Source organism: Muscardinus avellanarius (assembly GCF_963383645.1).
Source record: "Muscardinus avellanarius genome assembly, chromosome: 4".
Lineage (NCBI taxonomy): Eukaryota > Metazoa > Chordata > Mammalia > Rodentia > Gliridae > Muscardinus > Muscardinus avellanarius.
Genome location: NC_137789.1, coordinates 118,343,027 through 118,359,939, shown reverse-complemented (window position 1 = coordinate 118,359,939; position 16,913 = coordinate 118,343,027). Strand labels below are relative to the sequence as shown.

Here is a 16,913-nt window from a genome sequence, read left to right as displayed (position 1 = left end):
GCGCCATCCTCTGGTCTCCGCCTCCCAAGTGCGGGGATTACAAGCGTGCGCCACCATGCCTGGCTAACCCCTATAATTTATAATAACCTTTTCTTTTTTTGAGGTACTGGGGATGGAACCCAGGGGCATTCTACCTCTGAGGTATACCCCCAGCCTTATTTTTTATTCTTTATTTTGAAACAGGGTCTCACAAAGTTGTAGAGAGCCTAAGTAGCTGAGGCTGGCCAAGAACCTGGGATTTTCCTGTCTCAGCCTCCCAAGTACTGGGATTGATTATAAGCATGTGCCACCACACCTGGCTTATAATAACCTTTTCTTTTCTTTCTTTTTTTTTTTTGTGTGTGTGTGTGTGGTGCTGGGTATGGAACTCAGGGGCATTCTACCTCTGGGCTATACTATAAGGCCTATTTTATACTTTTATTTTGGAAATAGGATCTCACTAAAGCTGCTGAGAGCCTCACTAAGTAGCTGAGGCTGGCTTCAAACCTGCAGGATCCTCCTGTCTCAGCCTCCCAAGTACTGTGATTACAAGCGTGCGCCACCACGCCCGGCTATAATAACCTTTCTAAAGCGTCCCTTGCCTCCCTGGTAGAAGGGAAGGGAACCCAAGGACTAAGCTCCACCACTCCCTTCTCTAGAATCAGAGGTGGGTCAAGATGTCACTGGTCAATGTAGGACCAAGTTGGCATGCCATACCTGGTTGGGTTTCAGGGTGTCCATGAACCCTTTCCTCATACTTAGCCCAAGTCACATTGTATTAGTAGGTAGATGTGTTTTTTCCCTGGTTCTTACCCTGCACCTGGTATCAGTGCCTGCCAAAAGATTAGGAACCCCTATTCTAAGACGAATCAGAGCAAGATGTAGCTCATTGGTAGAACCCAGCATATGCAAGGTCCTGGGTCCCATCCCTAGTACTAAGAGAAAAAAAGATGTGGAGTCCCTGTAAGGGCTATGTCCTAGGAAGCCCTGGCAGGGCAGAGCAGGGCACTGAGTCACAGACGTCTTTTAGTGGGAAGGAGCAGCCCTTCCGTACCCTTCCATACACACTGCCCAACCCATTTATAGATGGCAATGTACCCCTGTCCGGGCCCTTTCTGCCTGGCCAGACACCTTTGTTCTAACTTTTGGACCCTCACAGAGGTGAGAAGTTGAAGATAGCCAGCATTTTTTTTTCAGTACTAGGGATGGAACCAGGGGCGTTCTACCTTTGAGCTACACCCCAAGCCCTATTTTTTATTCTTTATTTTGAAATAGGGTCTCACTGAGTTGCAGAGGGCCTCACTAAGTAGCTGAGGCTGTCCACGAACCATGGTCTTCCTGTCTCAGCCTCCCGAATGCTGGGATTACAAGCGTGCGCCACCACGCCCAGCACGCTAGCATTTATTGAACGTAGGTGGTTGTGCACTTTATACGCCTTATCTCTGTTAATCACGACACACTTGAAGAGTGTTAAGGTCTCCCTTTTACAAAGTTCAAGGAACCTCAGGCCCAGAGAAGGGAAGTACCCTCACCAATGTTAAACAGCAGCTGAACCATCATGGAGAGACTGGGGCCCCTCCTTTTGACAGCTAGGCAGGAGTGCCTTCCTCTACAAGGCCATTTGCAGAACTTTGAGATAAAATATTTTTAACCCACAGGCCTGCTGGTACAGGTGGCCGGGAGTTGCTGGGTGTCCCACCTCGCCCCCAGATGGCCAGGTGGTGCTGCGATGGGCTGCAGGATGGGTGTCCTCCCCACACCTCTATCCAAAGCTGTGAGGGGCCGGTTATTGCCTCCTGCAGGCGCTAATGAGGAGGGAAATGGAAATTAAGTGAAAAAGGGCAGCTGGAGATAGCTGCCAGGAGGCTGTGCTAGGCACAACCCCTTTATAATGTGAGTGGAGTTTCCAGAGAAACTACTGTCAGTCCAAAGATGTTCTGTGAGATAAACAACAGCAATAAAACTGTTATGTGGTCCCCTCGGACTGGACCCCAATCAGCAATACTGTGACCTCCAGGGTCTGTTTATGGACAGGCTATAGAGGCAGCCTGACTTTATTTCTACTGGATAATAATCCCTAATTTACTTAGCAACAAACCATCACACCTCTTTATTTCCCTGGGTTCTTGTGATAATGCAGAGATGGGTCATTCATTATTATTCTCATTACAAAGAAGAGGGAAAAGGTAAAGACGATGATGATCATCATCGTTATTTCTTTTGTGGCACTAGGGGTGGAATCCAGGGCTTCATGCATGCCAGGAAGTGCTCTGCTTCCGAGCTGCTCTCCTAGCCCTCCCTTTTTTTTTCTTTGAGACAAGGTCTCACTAAATTGCCTTAATGTACTTAATAGCCAGATGTTATGGTGCATGCCTATAATCCCAATACTTGGTAGGCTGAGACAGGAAGATTGCAGGTTTGAGGCCAGCCTCAGCAACTTAGCATGGCCCTGTTTCCAAATAAATAAATAAATAAATAAAGAGCTGGGGGTGTAGCTCAGAGGTGGAACGCACCTGGGTTCAATCCCCAGTAGTGCACAAATTTAAAGGACTAACACTATTGACTCATGGGCCTGGGGTGAGCACAAGAGGCTGATGTGAGCAAGGGCTTGGGCCCATTTGGTTGTTCTGTGACTGGGGTGGGGAGCCCCTCTCACCCTGCTTCTTTTCTGGTTTTCTCCCCACCCTCAAGATGTGACGGTGGATGGGCAGAACTGGACCTTTGCTTTTGACTTCTCCTTCCTGAGCCAAGAAGAGGATCTGGCATGGGCTGAGCTTCGGCTGCAGCTGTCCGGCCCCGTGGACCTCCCTGCCAAGGGCCTGCTCACCATTGAGATTTCCCACCAGCCAAAGCTGGACACTGAGCAGGACCCAGCCAGCTGCCCAGAGCGTCTTCGGATGGAGCTGTTCACTGTCGCCCTGTCCCAGGTCACCTTCTCTGCCGGCAGCATGGTCCTGGAGGTGACCAGGCCACTCTCCAAGTGGCTAAAGAACCCGGGGGTGCTGGAGGAGCAGATGTCCCGTGTGGCTGGAAAGTGCTGGGGGCGCTCCCCCACTCCACCTGTCATGGCCACCCAAGGGCTCCTCATGCTGTACTCCAACCTGTCTCGAGAGCAGAGGCGGCTGGGTGGCGCCACCTTGCTGTGGGAGGCTGAGAACTCCTGGCGGGCCCAGGAAGGACAGCTCTCCTGGGAGAGGGGCAGGAGACACCCCCGCCATCACTTGCCAGACAAAAGCCAACTGTGCCGGAGGGTCAAGTTCCAAGTGGACTTCAACCTGATCGGATGGGGCTCCTGGATCATCTACCCCAAGCAGTACAATGCTTACCGCTGCGAGGGCGAGTGTCCTAACCCCGTGGGGGAGGAGTTTCACCCCACCAACCACGCATATATCCAGGTGTGAGGCCAAGGCAGGGTGGGGAGGCAGTGAGCGTGGGCCAGGCTGCCAGCTGTGGGACATGCCTTCAGCTTTGCTGCTTTTGCAGTTATGCGAGCAGCTTCAGTGTGCCAGGCCCTGGGAGGGCATGGGGAGTACCCACCAGGGTGTCCTCACAGAGCCTGGGTGGGGTCGTGCCCTGGGACACTGCTTCCCTAGAACTTATCCTTACCTTGAATAAAATTAGGGGATGAGAGCAGAATAGAGGGTCTCAGCTCCTCCTCAGCCCTCACATTCGAGAAAAAAGGTTCATAATCTAAGTTTTGGGGATAGATAGGCCTGTGTGTAACTCCTACTCATTAGCTGTGTGATACTAAGTTGTTTATTCTCTTGAGCCTAAGTTTTCCTCCTGGGAAATGGGGAAGGTGATGCTGTATTCCCTAAGATTGCTACAGGGACTGTGCTATGATAGGTACATAGTCTATATACTAGGTGACAGAACTGTTTGATGTTGTATTATCTCTACCAGAAGCCTGAGATTTACTGATGAGAGGAGGGCCACGTGTATAGGGCCATGATTAGAATAATATGCTTCCAGCCAGTGTACCTTTGCTTCCTAAGACGGTAAGGAGTAGACAGGACCAGCAGTGGCCACCAGGTGCCGCTAAGCAGCCTAAGGTCTAGGAAGTGGTGAGGGAGAGGGATAGGACTGGTGAGTTACGAAGGAGAATGAGAGAACGAACAGAGGGTCTAAAGCTGGGCGCGGTGGCACAGACACATAATCCCAGTACTTGGAAGATCACAGATTCAAGACCAGCACTTAGCAACTTAGTGTGACCCTGTTTCAAAATATAAAATAGGGAGCTGATTGTGATGGTACACACTTGTAATCCCAGCGCTTGGGAGGCTGAGACGGGAGGATCGCAGCACTGGTTGGAAGCCAGCCTCAGCTACTTAGGCTTTCAGCAACTTAGTGAGACCCTATTTCCAAATAAAATATTATAAAAATAGGTTTTTGGGTATAGCTCAGTGGTAGGGAAGCCCCTGGGTTCCACACCCAGTACCACACACAAAAAAAGTAAAAATTAAAAAATATATATATAATATAAAATAGGACTGGGGGTATATAGCTCAGAGGTAGAATATCCCTGGGTTCCATCCCCAGTACCACATCCCCCCACACCACACAGCCTCACACACTTAATTAATTAATTAATTAATTAAAAAATAAAAAAGAATGTAAGGTGTAAAAGAGAAATGTAAGATATCATGGTGGCCCTGATAGCAGAGATGGCCCTGCCCTTAAATGTCATATGAAACCAGAATGTTTTCATGTACTCTATGAAGCCTGAATTAAGAGTGTTGGCCCTGCAGTCCATCCTTGCACCAAGCTTTGGGGATTTCAGAATTCTGGGAATTATGAGTAAGGAGCTGAGCTCATCCAAGGGAGCTGCTGGTAGGGCCAGAGCCTCAGAGTACCTGTCCTGGGCAGAGGCCCTCCTGAGCCTCACCCTGGCACCCCTTTCTCCACCAGCCCACCTGCTTTGCCACCAAAGAGAACCCAGAGACCTAGACAGACTTACTGGTCCTAATATTCTGATCTAAAAAGATGTCCACAGCCGGGCGTGGTGGCGCACGCTTGTAATCCCCGCGCTTGGGAGGCTGAGACAAGAGGATCGCATGGGTTCGAAGCCAGCCTCAGCTATTTAGTGAGGCTCTCAGCAACTTAGTGAGACCCTGTCTCCAAATAAAATATAAAAATGGTCTGGGAGTATAGCCCGGAGATAAAAAGCCTCTGGGTTCCACCCCCAGTACCACCAAAAAAAAAAAAATTAAAAATAAAAAGATGTCCACAGAAGCCACACATGGTGGTGCACTTGTAATCCCAGTACTTGGGAGGCTGAGACAGGAGGATCGCAGGCTCAAAGCCAGCCTTGGCAATTTAGCAAGGCTCTCTGCAACTTAGTGAGACTCTTTTTGCAAATAAGAAATAAAATCAGGTTGGAGTGTAACTTGGAGGTAGAATGCCTCTGGGTTCAATCCCTAGTACCCCCGAGCCCCAAATATGTCCACAGGGACAGCGCCTGCTTCCCAAATGCCAGTGGGTATTACCTTTTTTCTTGTTGGCTCTGCCCTTCTCTGGCCAACAAAGCAAATCCCACAATGACTCTTTTGCTTCATATTTCGGGTACTAAACAAGAAGTTTCTTGGGTTTTTAGGGGGGTACTGGGAATTGAACTCAGTACCCTCTAAAGCCCCAAGAAACCTCCAGGCTATACCCTCTCCTCTTTTTATTTTTTATTTTGGGGTCTTGCTAGGTTGGTAAGAGTCTCACTAAATTGCTGAGGCTGGTCTGAAACCTGCAATCTTCCAGTCTCAGCCCCTCAAGTACTGGGATTACAAGCAATGTATCACCATGCTGAGCTACCCTTAGAATATTTTTGAAGTTGGTATTCACTCTAAACAAGAACAGTATGGCTTGTAAGTTAGCTACTGCTCTGCCCAGATATATCAAACTTTTAGAATCTCTGTTTAAGGGCAGCACAAAGCTAAAGTTATTTTAAATGTTAAATTTGATATATTAGCTTGCTGGTTCTTTTATGAAAACAATTTTTCTTTTTTGCCCCCAGAAACTAATTTTGTGTGTGTGGATTGAACTCAGGGGTGCTCTACCTCTGAACTCTACCCCTAGCCCTTTTTATTTAGAAACAGGGTTTTGTAAAGTTTTTTTTTTTTTTTTTTTTTTTTTTTTTTTTGCGGTACTGAGGATGGAACCCAGAGGCATTCTATCTCCAAGCTACACCCCCAATCTTTTTTTTTTTTGGTGGTACTGGGGTTTCTGGAAGCCCTTCTACCTCTGGGCTACACTCACAGACCTATTTTTACATTTTTATTTGGAAACAGGGTCTCCTAAGCCAGCGCGCGTGGCTGGCTTCAAACCTGCGCCATCCTCCTGTCTCTGCCTCCCAAGCACGGGGATTACAAGCGTGCACCACCACGCCCGGCCCAGGTCCTATTTTTTTAAATTATTCTTTATTTTGAAAGAGGGTCTCACTGAGTTGCAAAGGGCCTAAGTAGCTGAGGCTGACTGCGACCGGGATCCTCCGTCTCAGCCTCCCAAATGTTGGAATTACAAAGCATGCACCATTACGCCAGGCTCCGCTCCGTAGTCTTGAACCTGCCTGTGATCCTTCTGTCTCAGCCTCCCAAGGATGGAACTATAGGCATGTGCCTCCATGCCTAGCTTCAGAAACTGATTTTTTTTTTCTTTTTGGTGATACTTGGAGTGGAACCCAGGGACTTTCTACCTCCGGGCTATACTCCTAGACCTATTTTATATTTTATTTGGAAACAGGTCCAAGTTGCCGAGAGCCTCACTAAGTAGAGAGGCTGGCTTCAAACCTGTGCATTCCTCCTCTTCAGCCTCCCAAGCGCAGGGAGAAACTGATTTCAACTCTCTTACTCTTTATCTGGAAGTAACACTATTCTGACCTTCTGGTGGGGATAGAAGCTGACTCTCCTTCCTCCCTTTCAGAGTCTGCTGAAACGTTACCAGCCTCACCGAGTCCCTTCCACTTGCTGCGCCCCAGTGAAGACCAAGCCGCTGAGCATGCTGTACGTGGACAATGGCAGAGTGCTTCTAGAGCACCATAAAGACATGATCGTGGAAGAGTGTGGGTGCCTCTGACAAGATCCTGGAGGGATGCCACATGGTCTACACTCCAGAAGGCTGGGATGCTCCTGGAAGACATGACTAATCTATCCAGGGAGGCAGAACGGTGGGAGAAGCGGCTCCGCCCACCAGAAGCAAAGAGGAAGGGCTGCCCACTCTGTAAATGGAGGGCTCTGAAGAGTCGCCAAGCCCAGAGGCCCTTGTCAGGAGGAGGGAAGCAGAAGCCTTGCAGAGGGCTGGCTGGGTTTTCTCCTTACTGAAAGACAGTGGCGAGTAAACATGCAAGTGCAAGAGTTCTTTACCCGATTTGTTTTTAAATTTGGGAACCCTTTAAACTGTGCAAAAGCTGAGGCATATGTGCATTTACTTTTAAGGTGGTTAAGCCATTTATAGCTTTCCTAAATTCCCCGAATTGGTCTGTGACCTGCTGCCCACTCCACAAGGATTGTAATTTTATTAGATTACAGCTAGTCGTTTGGCTCGTGGCCTTGGGCTGCGCTGGGGGAGCTCCACACAGCTTTCTGGCTGGCCAGCAGCAAGGCTCCCTGGAGTGGGCTCTAATGAGTTGCCTAAACAATACAGCCATTGTCGAGTTCTCCTAGGCCAGCTGGTGCCTTGGATGGGAGAGCCAGGAACTCATCCAGGAGGACGGGCCGCACTGGACTACAGAAGCTGGAGCCCGCAGATGCCTGCATCTGCATGGCAGACACAAGCCGGGTCTATTAAAGTTGGTGACAATTCACCCCAGTCTCTCCAAGTGTGCTGTTACTGAGGGCCCTGTGCTCGCTATCCAGCCGGGGTGAAGGCCTTCCCAGGGTGGTGGGACATGTGGGTCTGGTCACAGCTCAGCCACTGAGCTGTGTGGCCTCAGATGAGTATTCACTGCTCCGCTTCCTCTTGTAAAATGAAAGATGGCAGATTCTAATGCATTCATTTGAAATCTCTGTTGGAGGCAGGGGCTGTGAGTAGCTCAGTGGTAGAGTACTCGCCTAGCATGTGCAAAGCCCTATAGGTCTGATCCCCTCCCCACCCAGCACCTCCCAAAAGAAAGAAGAAAAAGTGTTTGGTAGGCTCTAAAGAGCTGTGAGCTTTTAAGCCAGACTGTCCTCTGGGCCTTATCCCCATCTCCTCGAAAGCTTGTAAGGCCTGCTAAGCCCAGAATCTGCCATATCCTCTTGTTTAACCTTTTAGCAGTTCTTTTTTTGTTACTCGATATCCTAAGGCTGGCTTAATTTTAGGTCCCACGAGGCAACACAGCAAGAGGACCCCAAGCCCCCTCTAGGAAGCCCAACCAGCAAAACATCTGAGCATAAGTTTTCACCTTCTGAAGACTCCCAAAGGCAGCTGCTCTTAACCAGCTTGACTCTGCTGGGCATTGCCAAGATGGGCTGCGTGGCAGGGGAGTGGGCCTTTTTATGGAAAATGCCAAGTGTACAGGAAATCTACCCCTACCCTACTTCCCAAGAAGCCTGTCCACTGTGCTCCAGTCTTAGGAGAAAGATCCCAATTGTGTGAGAACCCTGCTGATCTCAGACGTGACTCACTGCAGCCCTGGTTGAGGCATGGTAGCAATCTCGGCCCAGGGCAGAGATGGGTGTGCTAGAGCCAGGGGCAGGCTTGGGAAGTCTCACTGCCTTGATTAAGCGACACTGCAGATCAAGCTGCTCATTTCCTGAACTGAAGACAGACTTGCCTAGGGCAAAGCACAATTCAGACTCAGTAGGATTCCATACCTGATTTTACTTTTGAGAGTTAGAGTGCTGGGATAGCCATGGGGTCAGTTTGTCCTGTTCTTTCTTGAATGAAACTCAGATCCTCACAGTCTGACCACCTCAGAGCTGAACTCTGGTCTCCTGAGGCCCAGGAGCCCTGTCCTTAATGGCATCTAGAGGTTTGGGCTCACCTGGCTTTGTTTCAAGGCCTTAGTTTTTGGAGCCAAGCACTTCAGCCCAACCCTGCCACTGATGTGGGTTTGTGTTTAAGGACTGAACCAGAGGCATTCTACCTCCAAGCTATATCCCCAGCCCTATTTTATTTTTTATTTTGAAACAGGGTCTTGCTATGTTGATGAGAGTCTCACTACTTGCTGAGGCTGTCCTTGAAACTGCGATCCTCCTGTCTTAGCCTCCCAGTTACTGGGATTACTGGCGTGAGCTCCCATGCCAGGCTTTGTTTTTGACAGTGTCTCGCTAAGTTGCCCAGGCTGGCCTCAAACTCGGTGATTCTTCTGCCTCCGCTTTCCAAGTAGCTAGGATTACAAGCATTGTGCCACTTAGCCTGGCTTGACCTCAAGTTCTTGGGAATGAAAATCCCATCCCAGGTGCTGGGTATATAGCTCAGTGGTAGAACACTTGTGTAGCATGTGAGGCCCTGGTTTTGATGAAAAGGGAGGGAAAGGAAAGCTCAACCCAAGGCTTTGGAGCATCTTCACTATGTAGGTGTCCAATGGTTCATATAGGGCCTGCTGGGCCAGGAAAGTTCTGAAAGGTCAGCTTATTTGTGGCTCAAGCTCCTGGGGGTGTTTACAATCAACTGCTTTGTTGACTTCAAGCAGATCTCCCTGACACCAGGGCATCACCCGTCAAGCTGAAAACTCAGGTGCAAAGCAGCGATGCTCTATTTTGGCTGAGCCCTGCTAAAAGCTCAGCGCTTGGCGAGGCATGTGGGGTAAAGCCTACCTGCCCCAGTTTAGCAAGCAGTTCTCTGCCCTGGGCCACGGGCGGGCAGGCTCTGAAAGTCTCAGAGCAACACTAACTCTGGACACTGTCCTGCTTGCCCCTGAGGCTTTAATAGTGTTTTGAATTTGTTCTCAAGGCAAAGGTCTACTTAACTGTTCCTTGGGCAGTGCAGTCAGAAGTTGTGAGTGGGGACCTCTCCTAGGCTGGGTGGGGGATTGGGCCTGGCAGGAGAAAGGCACTAAGAGGAAAGCAGCAAAAACAAACAGGGAAGTGGCTGCTGCCCAGAAAGCACCAGAACACGGTGTTTCCATCTTGGAAAGCCTCCCTTTTTATTGGCAGTAAGACCCTATCTATCCCTACAGTTGCCTTCAGGCCGTAGTCAGGTTGTATTAAAGGGCTTTCAGTTATTTTAGATCCATCTTCCTTTACAGAAATTTTTTGAGACAGGGTCTCATCAAATTTCCCAGGTTGATTCCAGGCCAGCACCACCATGCCCCAGCTTCACAGAGGTTCTACTACCCTAAAAGGCCCTCACCCAGGCCCTGGCCTTGTCTGCCCTACTCCACTGCTCACTAAGAAAGGCCAGCTGAACAGCTTCTGGTTGTTTGTGCCAAGTGGGCTGGGCTTAACCACTGCTATATCAGAAAGCAGGTGAAGCGTACTCCACGATCTTACCTGAGCTTCAGAACTTGGTCCTATTTTAGAGAAAACTAAGGCTTAGTGATCAGGAGTCCTGCCGAAGACAACACAGCTCCTAAGCAACACAGAATTAAAGCAGGCTGACTCCAAAGCCTGTGCCCTTAGCCTCCACTCTACCCTGATAAGAAAGCTTCAGGTCTTATTTTATTCTACAGGCCTCTGTTCACAACCTCTAAAATATAAAAGGATAAAATGCTTTTTCTCAACAGTAGTGACGCTTGCTGGATTAATAGCAAGGAGTCTGATGCTCAAGCAGAGCAACCTTCTTTAAAAACATCAAACATGACAATTCTGAGGGCCAGAGGCACCCCATCTTCAAAGAAAAAACCTATGTGGGGCTTCCCCAAGGCTGCTCTCTGGAGAAGGGCCCTCTTGAGTGCACAGTCCAGCACACACTGTCCCCTCCGAGCTCTTGCGCACAGCAGGGTCTTGCTCCTCAGGAAAGGCTCATGTCAATTTTCTTTTTTTTGGTACTGGGGATGGAACCCAGGGGCATTCTACCTTTGAGCTACAGCCCCAGCCCTTTATTTTTATTCTTATTTTGAAACAGGGTCTGAGTTGCAAAGAGCCCAAGTAGCTGAAGTCCTCAAACCGAGATCCTCCTGTCTCAGCCTCCCAAATGCTGGGCTTACAAGCGTGCGCCACCACACCCAGCTGGCTCATATCATTTCTCATTCACAGAACCAGAACAAAGCGCCCCATTAGTGTTGAAAACTGACACAGCAAACGGCCAACGACCTCTGCTCATCTCCCCCACTAGTAAGCCTCCCCAAATGTGAAATGAGGGGCCTTCACAGCATTAACCTGCAACTATTTAGGAATTCAAACTCCAAGTTGGGGCTAAGGGTGTAGCTCAGTGGTAATCAAGTGTATGCTTAGCGCATGCAAGGCACTGGGTTCCACTCCCAGAACCATAAAACAAAACAAAAAATCACCCAAGTTGATAATCAAGATCTTTATTGATTTAACTGTAACAGCAACCATTGGTGAGAATTTAATTTTTCCCTAATTTCCAAACACCCACTGGTTTGGAAAGACAGTTACAAGAAAAACTGGTCATGGAATCACACAGGACTGCCTCAGGACTGCATGGAACCCTCTGCTATCCATCCACAGTGAATGGACGGGAGCGGTGAGAGGACAATACATCAAGGGAGAGGAGGGAAGACCAAGGCAAGGCTGGCAGTCTCTGCTTTGCAGTGTGGCTGGATCTGGTGGTGCTAGTCAGGGAAGGGCTTTTAATATAAATTCTTTTTTAAAAGATGCTTAAAAAGGACACCTGAAAATGTCAGTGTCCTCAGGTTCCTCAAGCCACCTTTCAGGTTTACCCTGGGATTGTGGAGGGTCTTCTCACCCAGGTAGAGAGACGGGCTCGTCTGCAAGTGAAGGAAAGGCACTGATGCAGGGGACTCAGTGATTCAGAGGCAGACACCAGTACGAGCAGGTTGGCGCCAACTGGTGCCTCACTCACGCTAGTGCTCCTCCCAGCTTCCTGCTTTCCATGGATGTTTTCTTTTCTGCAGTACTGGGGATTGAACCAGGACCTCAAGGATGCTAGGTTAAGTGATGTACCACTGAGCTATATCCCCAGTCCTCCTTTTTTTTAAAATGGAGAGGAAGAGGGGTATGCTGCAACAAGAATGAATATTCTGTGCTGGATTCACGGAATTTTCTAAGTTTGAAATGTCCAGAAATTTGGTTCTAAGTACTGGCAAGAGCTTCCTTTGGAAATTTCAGCAAGGCCAAGTAACTGTCAAGCATGGCAACCTCTCCCTGCCAGTCTCCTGCCTCAGAAAGATGGGGTGGAGTAAGAGTCTAAAGACCCTGGAAGCATTTTTGCTCAGTAATATTTCCCATGGGCATCCGTGACATAGTATGGTCTGCCAGGGCTGCAAGGCAGGGGAAAGAAGCCACAACCCATCTGAAAAGGTAACCAAGTGATTTTTATAAATCTAAGCCTTGCCAAAGGATATCAACTTCCAGGACCAGCCTAGAGAAAACAATTTAAATCCAGAGGGTAGGGAAGGCGGTGTGAATGGCTAATTAGAAACATGAGTATGTAGCAATCACCCTTATAATCTCCAGTTAAAAGTTTCTGTGAGCTAATCTCAAGCAAACTCAATTAAAATGGAAAAATGATTACTAAAACGAGAAATGCCCCGAGGGCGTAAAGATTCTAAACAATTGCGTCAAGACCTGATTTCAAGAGCTGGGGATGTAGCTCAATGGTAAGAGCATTTGCCTACTAGCATCTGTGAGGCTCTGGGTCCCATCCCCAGTACAGCAAGACAGACAAATAAATGAACAAACAAACAAGAAAATTTCATCTCTTATTTGAAGGCTGGGAGGTAAAGAATTATGGGGTAACCATACCCCCCCTAGTTCCAACAGAAATTGCCTTCCCATAAAAACAAAGTTTCATTACAACAAATCCTGCCCCTCCCAGATGTTAAGGATGGGTAAATTATTTGGCTTCACAGATTAAATAAATTGCTGTCCATGTACATGCAATCTAGAAAAAAAGGCTGAAAAGGAATAGTTCTGAAACAAAGACACCGAAGCCTCCTCTCTAGAGACATAAGCAAAGGGCTAAGGGCCCCAGCTCCAAGCAGCTGGTGTCCCAGACAGGAAAAAGGGGAAAAGACTCTGTCTCTAGGACATTGCTACCAACACGATAAACCCTTTACACTATCTGCCTTGATCCAAGGCAGGAACTCTATATGCACTGGCTGCAGGATGGATGTGGGGCAAAATACACATACCCAGCTGCATTCTAATGGAATACAGGACTTTAATGGTGTCTGAAATGGGAAGGTAAAGTCCAAGACTCCAAGGCAAAAAAAAAAAAAAAAAAAAGAAAGAAACCCCCAAAAACCAGAACATCTATTTTGATTCCACTCTAAAACCAGGAGGAAAACCAAAATTCATTGGAAGGTACTTTATTTATTTATTTTTTGGTGGTACTGGGGGTGGAATTCAGAGGCTTTCTACCTCTGGGCTATACTCTCAGACCTATTTTATACTTTATTTGGAAACAGGGTGTCACTAAGTTGCTGAGAGCCTCATTAAGTAGCTGAGGCTGGCTTCGAACCTGTGCGATCCTCCTGTCTCAGCCTCCCAAGTGCGGGGATTACAAGCGTGCGCCACCACGCTGGGCGGAAAATATTTTAAAAGATGAGTTCTGTACTTCTAGAAGTGCCTTTTCTTATGGCTGTCCCAGCAGCAATGCTTCTTATTCAAGTACACGCCAAAGCAAGAATTGCTATAAAAAAGAAAATGAAAGGAGCAGAGTATAAATCTAAACAAGAATCGCACCTTTAAGATATCTGAAGTCACTAAAGACTTTGTTGGGGATGGGAGCTCAAAGCACACAGTGGACACTCACTGAGAATGTGCTGAACTGCAAATGGCCTTAAGTTTCTTTTGATGTGAAAACAAGACTGTTTTTAAGAACACACGTTGCCATCAAGATGGGCACACAGCTACTGCACACTGGCCTGTAGGCGGCGCTCCAGAGCAGCCAGATGTGTCAGTCCCAGGGGTTCCCTAGTTTGTGCAGAAGGTGCTCCTTGGGCGAGAAGTCTGTGAGCTGGTGTAGCTGGAGAAAACAGGCATGAAGCAATGACTCGGGTGGGAGCTGATTTCTGGATGCCGCCATCTTCTTCACCGGGATCTGAACTGCATTCTTTTCTTAAGCTCAGTAACTTAACACCTAATTCTCACAGGCTCCTTTTGCTTGACAGTCCCCACTCCAATTCAGACAGCTTTAGTAGCTCAGCTGGAAGGCCCCAATTCCTTTTTTATCAATTACTAGCTAAAGGAAAATAAAAGTAGCAAACGAGCCATGAAGATACCAAGTCTAAGACTTGTAAATAAGTATACTTGAGCTGCTGGACACTGACGTTCTGGCAATTGCCTTTTCTGAGTACATTTGGGGAAAGGAGGAAAGTTTGTCCTCAATCCCAGTTTGAAGATACACTTCTTAAGAGAATTTTTTTTTTGGTAACAATACATCTCAGCTTATCATTTAGATGAAACCTACTTCCTGGTTGACCTAGTTTCTTCCTGTTGGGGGTGTGGTGCTTCAAGATAACACAACTTTCTCCAGGATCAGTCCCTGGGGGTGAAGCCAGTTACCGTGAGTATAAGGACACTCACATTGCTCCACAGAGAGATCTACATGGAAAGATTCCAATTGAGGCAGCAAACTAGCAGTCTCAAAGAGGGAATCTGAAAGTGGATTCTTCAGTTCCAAATGACAGCAGCCTCCATCCATATACTATCTGAAACTTCTTGAGACCCTGTGCTAGAACTATCATGCTAAGCTGCTCCCAAATCCCTACCTCAGAAACTGAGATAACGTTCGTTTGCCATTTTAAGATATTAAATTAAGCTGGGCGTGGTGATGCACACTTGTAATCCCAATACTTGGGAGGCTAAGACAGGAGGCTCACAGGCTCAAAGACAGCCTCAGCAAGTTGTGGGACTCTCATCAACCTAGTGAGACCCTATTTCAAAATAAAATATGGCTAGGGTATATAGCTCAGAGGTAGAATGCCCTTGAGTTCAATCCCCAGTACCACCAAAAAAGAAAAGAAAAAAAGGGAAGCAATTTGTTACAAAGCAATAGATAACTAATACAAGTAGATGGATAAAACTCTTGAACTGGAAGCCCAACACCTAGAAAATAGCTTCTCCACTCCTGTGTTCTTACAATTGCCACACCTATTTGAACAGAATACGAGAGCTGCAGAATGCAATGAACCACACTGTAAAGAGGGCAGAACTATGGCATGTGTGACTCCTATTAAAATTTAGAAAGAGGTCACTTGTCATGAAGATTGATTGTCTTCAGAAGTATAGAAACATGATTCTCTCATGAAAAGGAAAATCTAAGTGATGACTAAGATTTAAGAACTGTGTCACTGAGATGGTAAACTATGGGTACCCCCCCAAGAAAGTCAGGGAAATTATGCATTTAGGGCTTCACTTGTGAGGTTCCTTCTAAAAAACCACCAGTGAACCATCTGCTAGACTCTGGCTTGTTCTGAAAACAATTCTATGAGGCACGATATAAAGATGTCATCTGTTGCAAGTTTATGTTTTGTAATTATTTTTATGCTGCTGGCTTATAAAGTATGTCCAGCAGTGGTGGTCTCCAGGAATGAACTACACCAAAGAGTGAGGAGGACCTGGCAGAGAAAAATAAAGAACTGGGTAGCTCCTGCATGATGCAGCTGACATTCCTAAGAAATTCTAGAAACATGTCCTCTCATTCCAGGGCACATGCAGATTTCCCAAGATGGCAAGAAAGGGAAAAATGGTATCTAGATACTACTCAAATGCTCCTGTGTTTAATCCATTCCTTATTGTTGGTCAGCGAGAAAGCCAAGTTTTCACAGACAGCAATAAGTCCAAGAAGAGTGTACTCTTCTGCTCACCAAAAGCCTGCTAGCTGGAGTCACATTCCACAGGCATCAACCATCACTGTACAAAGAATGAAAACCTTCACTCCTAAAGAACCAAGCTCCAGGGTACAAAGGGCTCCTGAGCAGGCTTCTTAAGCAATGACAGTACAACTTAAGTTTTCTATGACTTTATAAAGCGAAATTTGGAGTTTAATTAAAATCAGAACAGGGATGCATTAAACAAACAAATAAAATTACTTTTCTGATTATCAATTTTGAGACTCAAAGTATCCCCAAAATATTGGAGATCCAGCTTATTCCTGAGAGACATCAACCATCACAAAAGGTTTTCACTCTTTGAACTATTCACATTTTGCAGCAGAAAATAGAACAAAGTTCTGCAGACATCCTTCCTCTCTTCTTTCTAAAAAGTCTTCACAAAGAAGGTCTTCTCATAGTTCCAAAAGAAAAAGAGCCTTCATTCCTAGTCAATGAGCCTGTCACTCTCACCTTGGTATCTAATCTCTTAATAAGAGGACTCAGGGCACCCAACTCAATGGGAAATTCCCAGGACACCAGTGGCTACTTTACTTGTCTTCCTCTGAGAGGTTGAAGGCATTTGTCTTTTGAGGGAGTCGCTCCCTGGGATTACTGTGCCAGTCAATAGTCCCCGGAGAGTGGGGTGGGAGGACAGCAAACGGGAGGCAAAGCGGTAAGGGAAAGAATGAGGCTTTCCTGAACAACCCACAGTGAGGCGGAATGGTCCAGTTTTACAAATCACCGAACACACACACCCAAAACTTGAGGGGAAAGAAAAGAGCTCAGAAGGAAATGGGGATACAAAGGATGGTGACAAAGAACAGCAGACTCGCCTATGGACATTTCTTACCTTCCTAATACTGGAAGATGATTAGTTAAAAAGTTGCTGTTCAAAATTGTACTGAAAACATATCTAAAAATAGGTCTGTAGTCATCTTAAAAATAAAAGGTCACTCCTCATTTAAGAGTGACAGATATTATCAGATACCAACAGTTGAGGTATCTTTGATGTAGATTTTAAAAAATGGCCCTGGCAGAGGAAAGGTAAGGAAAAGAGGGAGGG

The 16,913-nt window shown here is 47.1% G+C and overlaps 1 protein-coding gene across 1 annotated transcript; it reads left to right on the top strand.

Annotated features, from left to right (window-relative positions):
• Positions 1–2,876: 2,876 nt before the first annotated feature.
• NODAL (nodal growth differentiation factor) lies at positions 2,877–7,041 on the top strand (the record flags this gene model as incomplete). The annotated part of the gene is made up of 2 exons (XM_080695279.1): positions 2,877–3,374; positions 6,889–7,041. 2 exons carry the CDS (start codon positions 2,877–2,879, stop codon positions 7,039–7,041), a joined length of 651 nt encoding a protein of 216 aa, XP_080551405.1.
• Between the last annotated feature and the right edge of the window lie 9,872 nt (positions 7,042–16,913).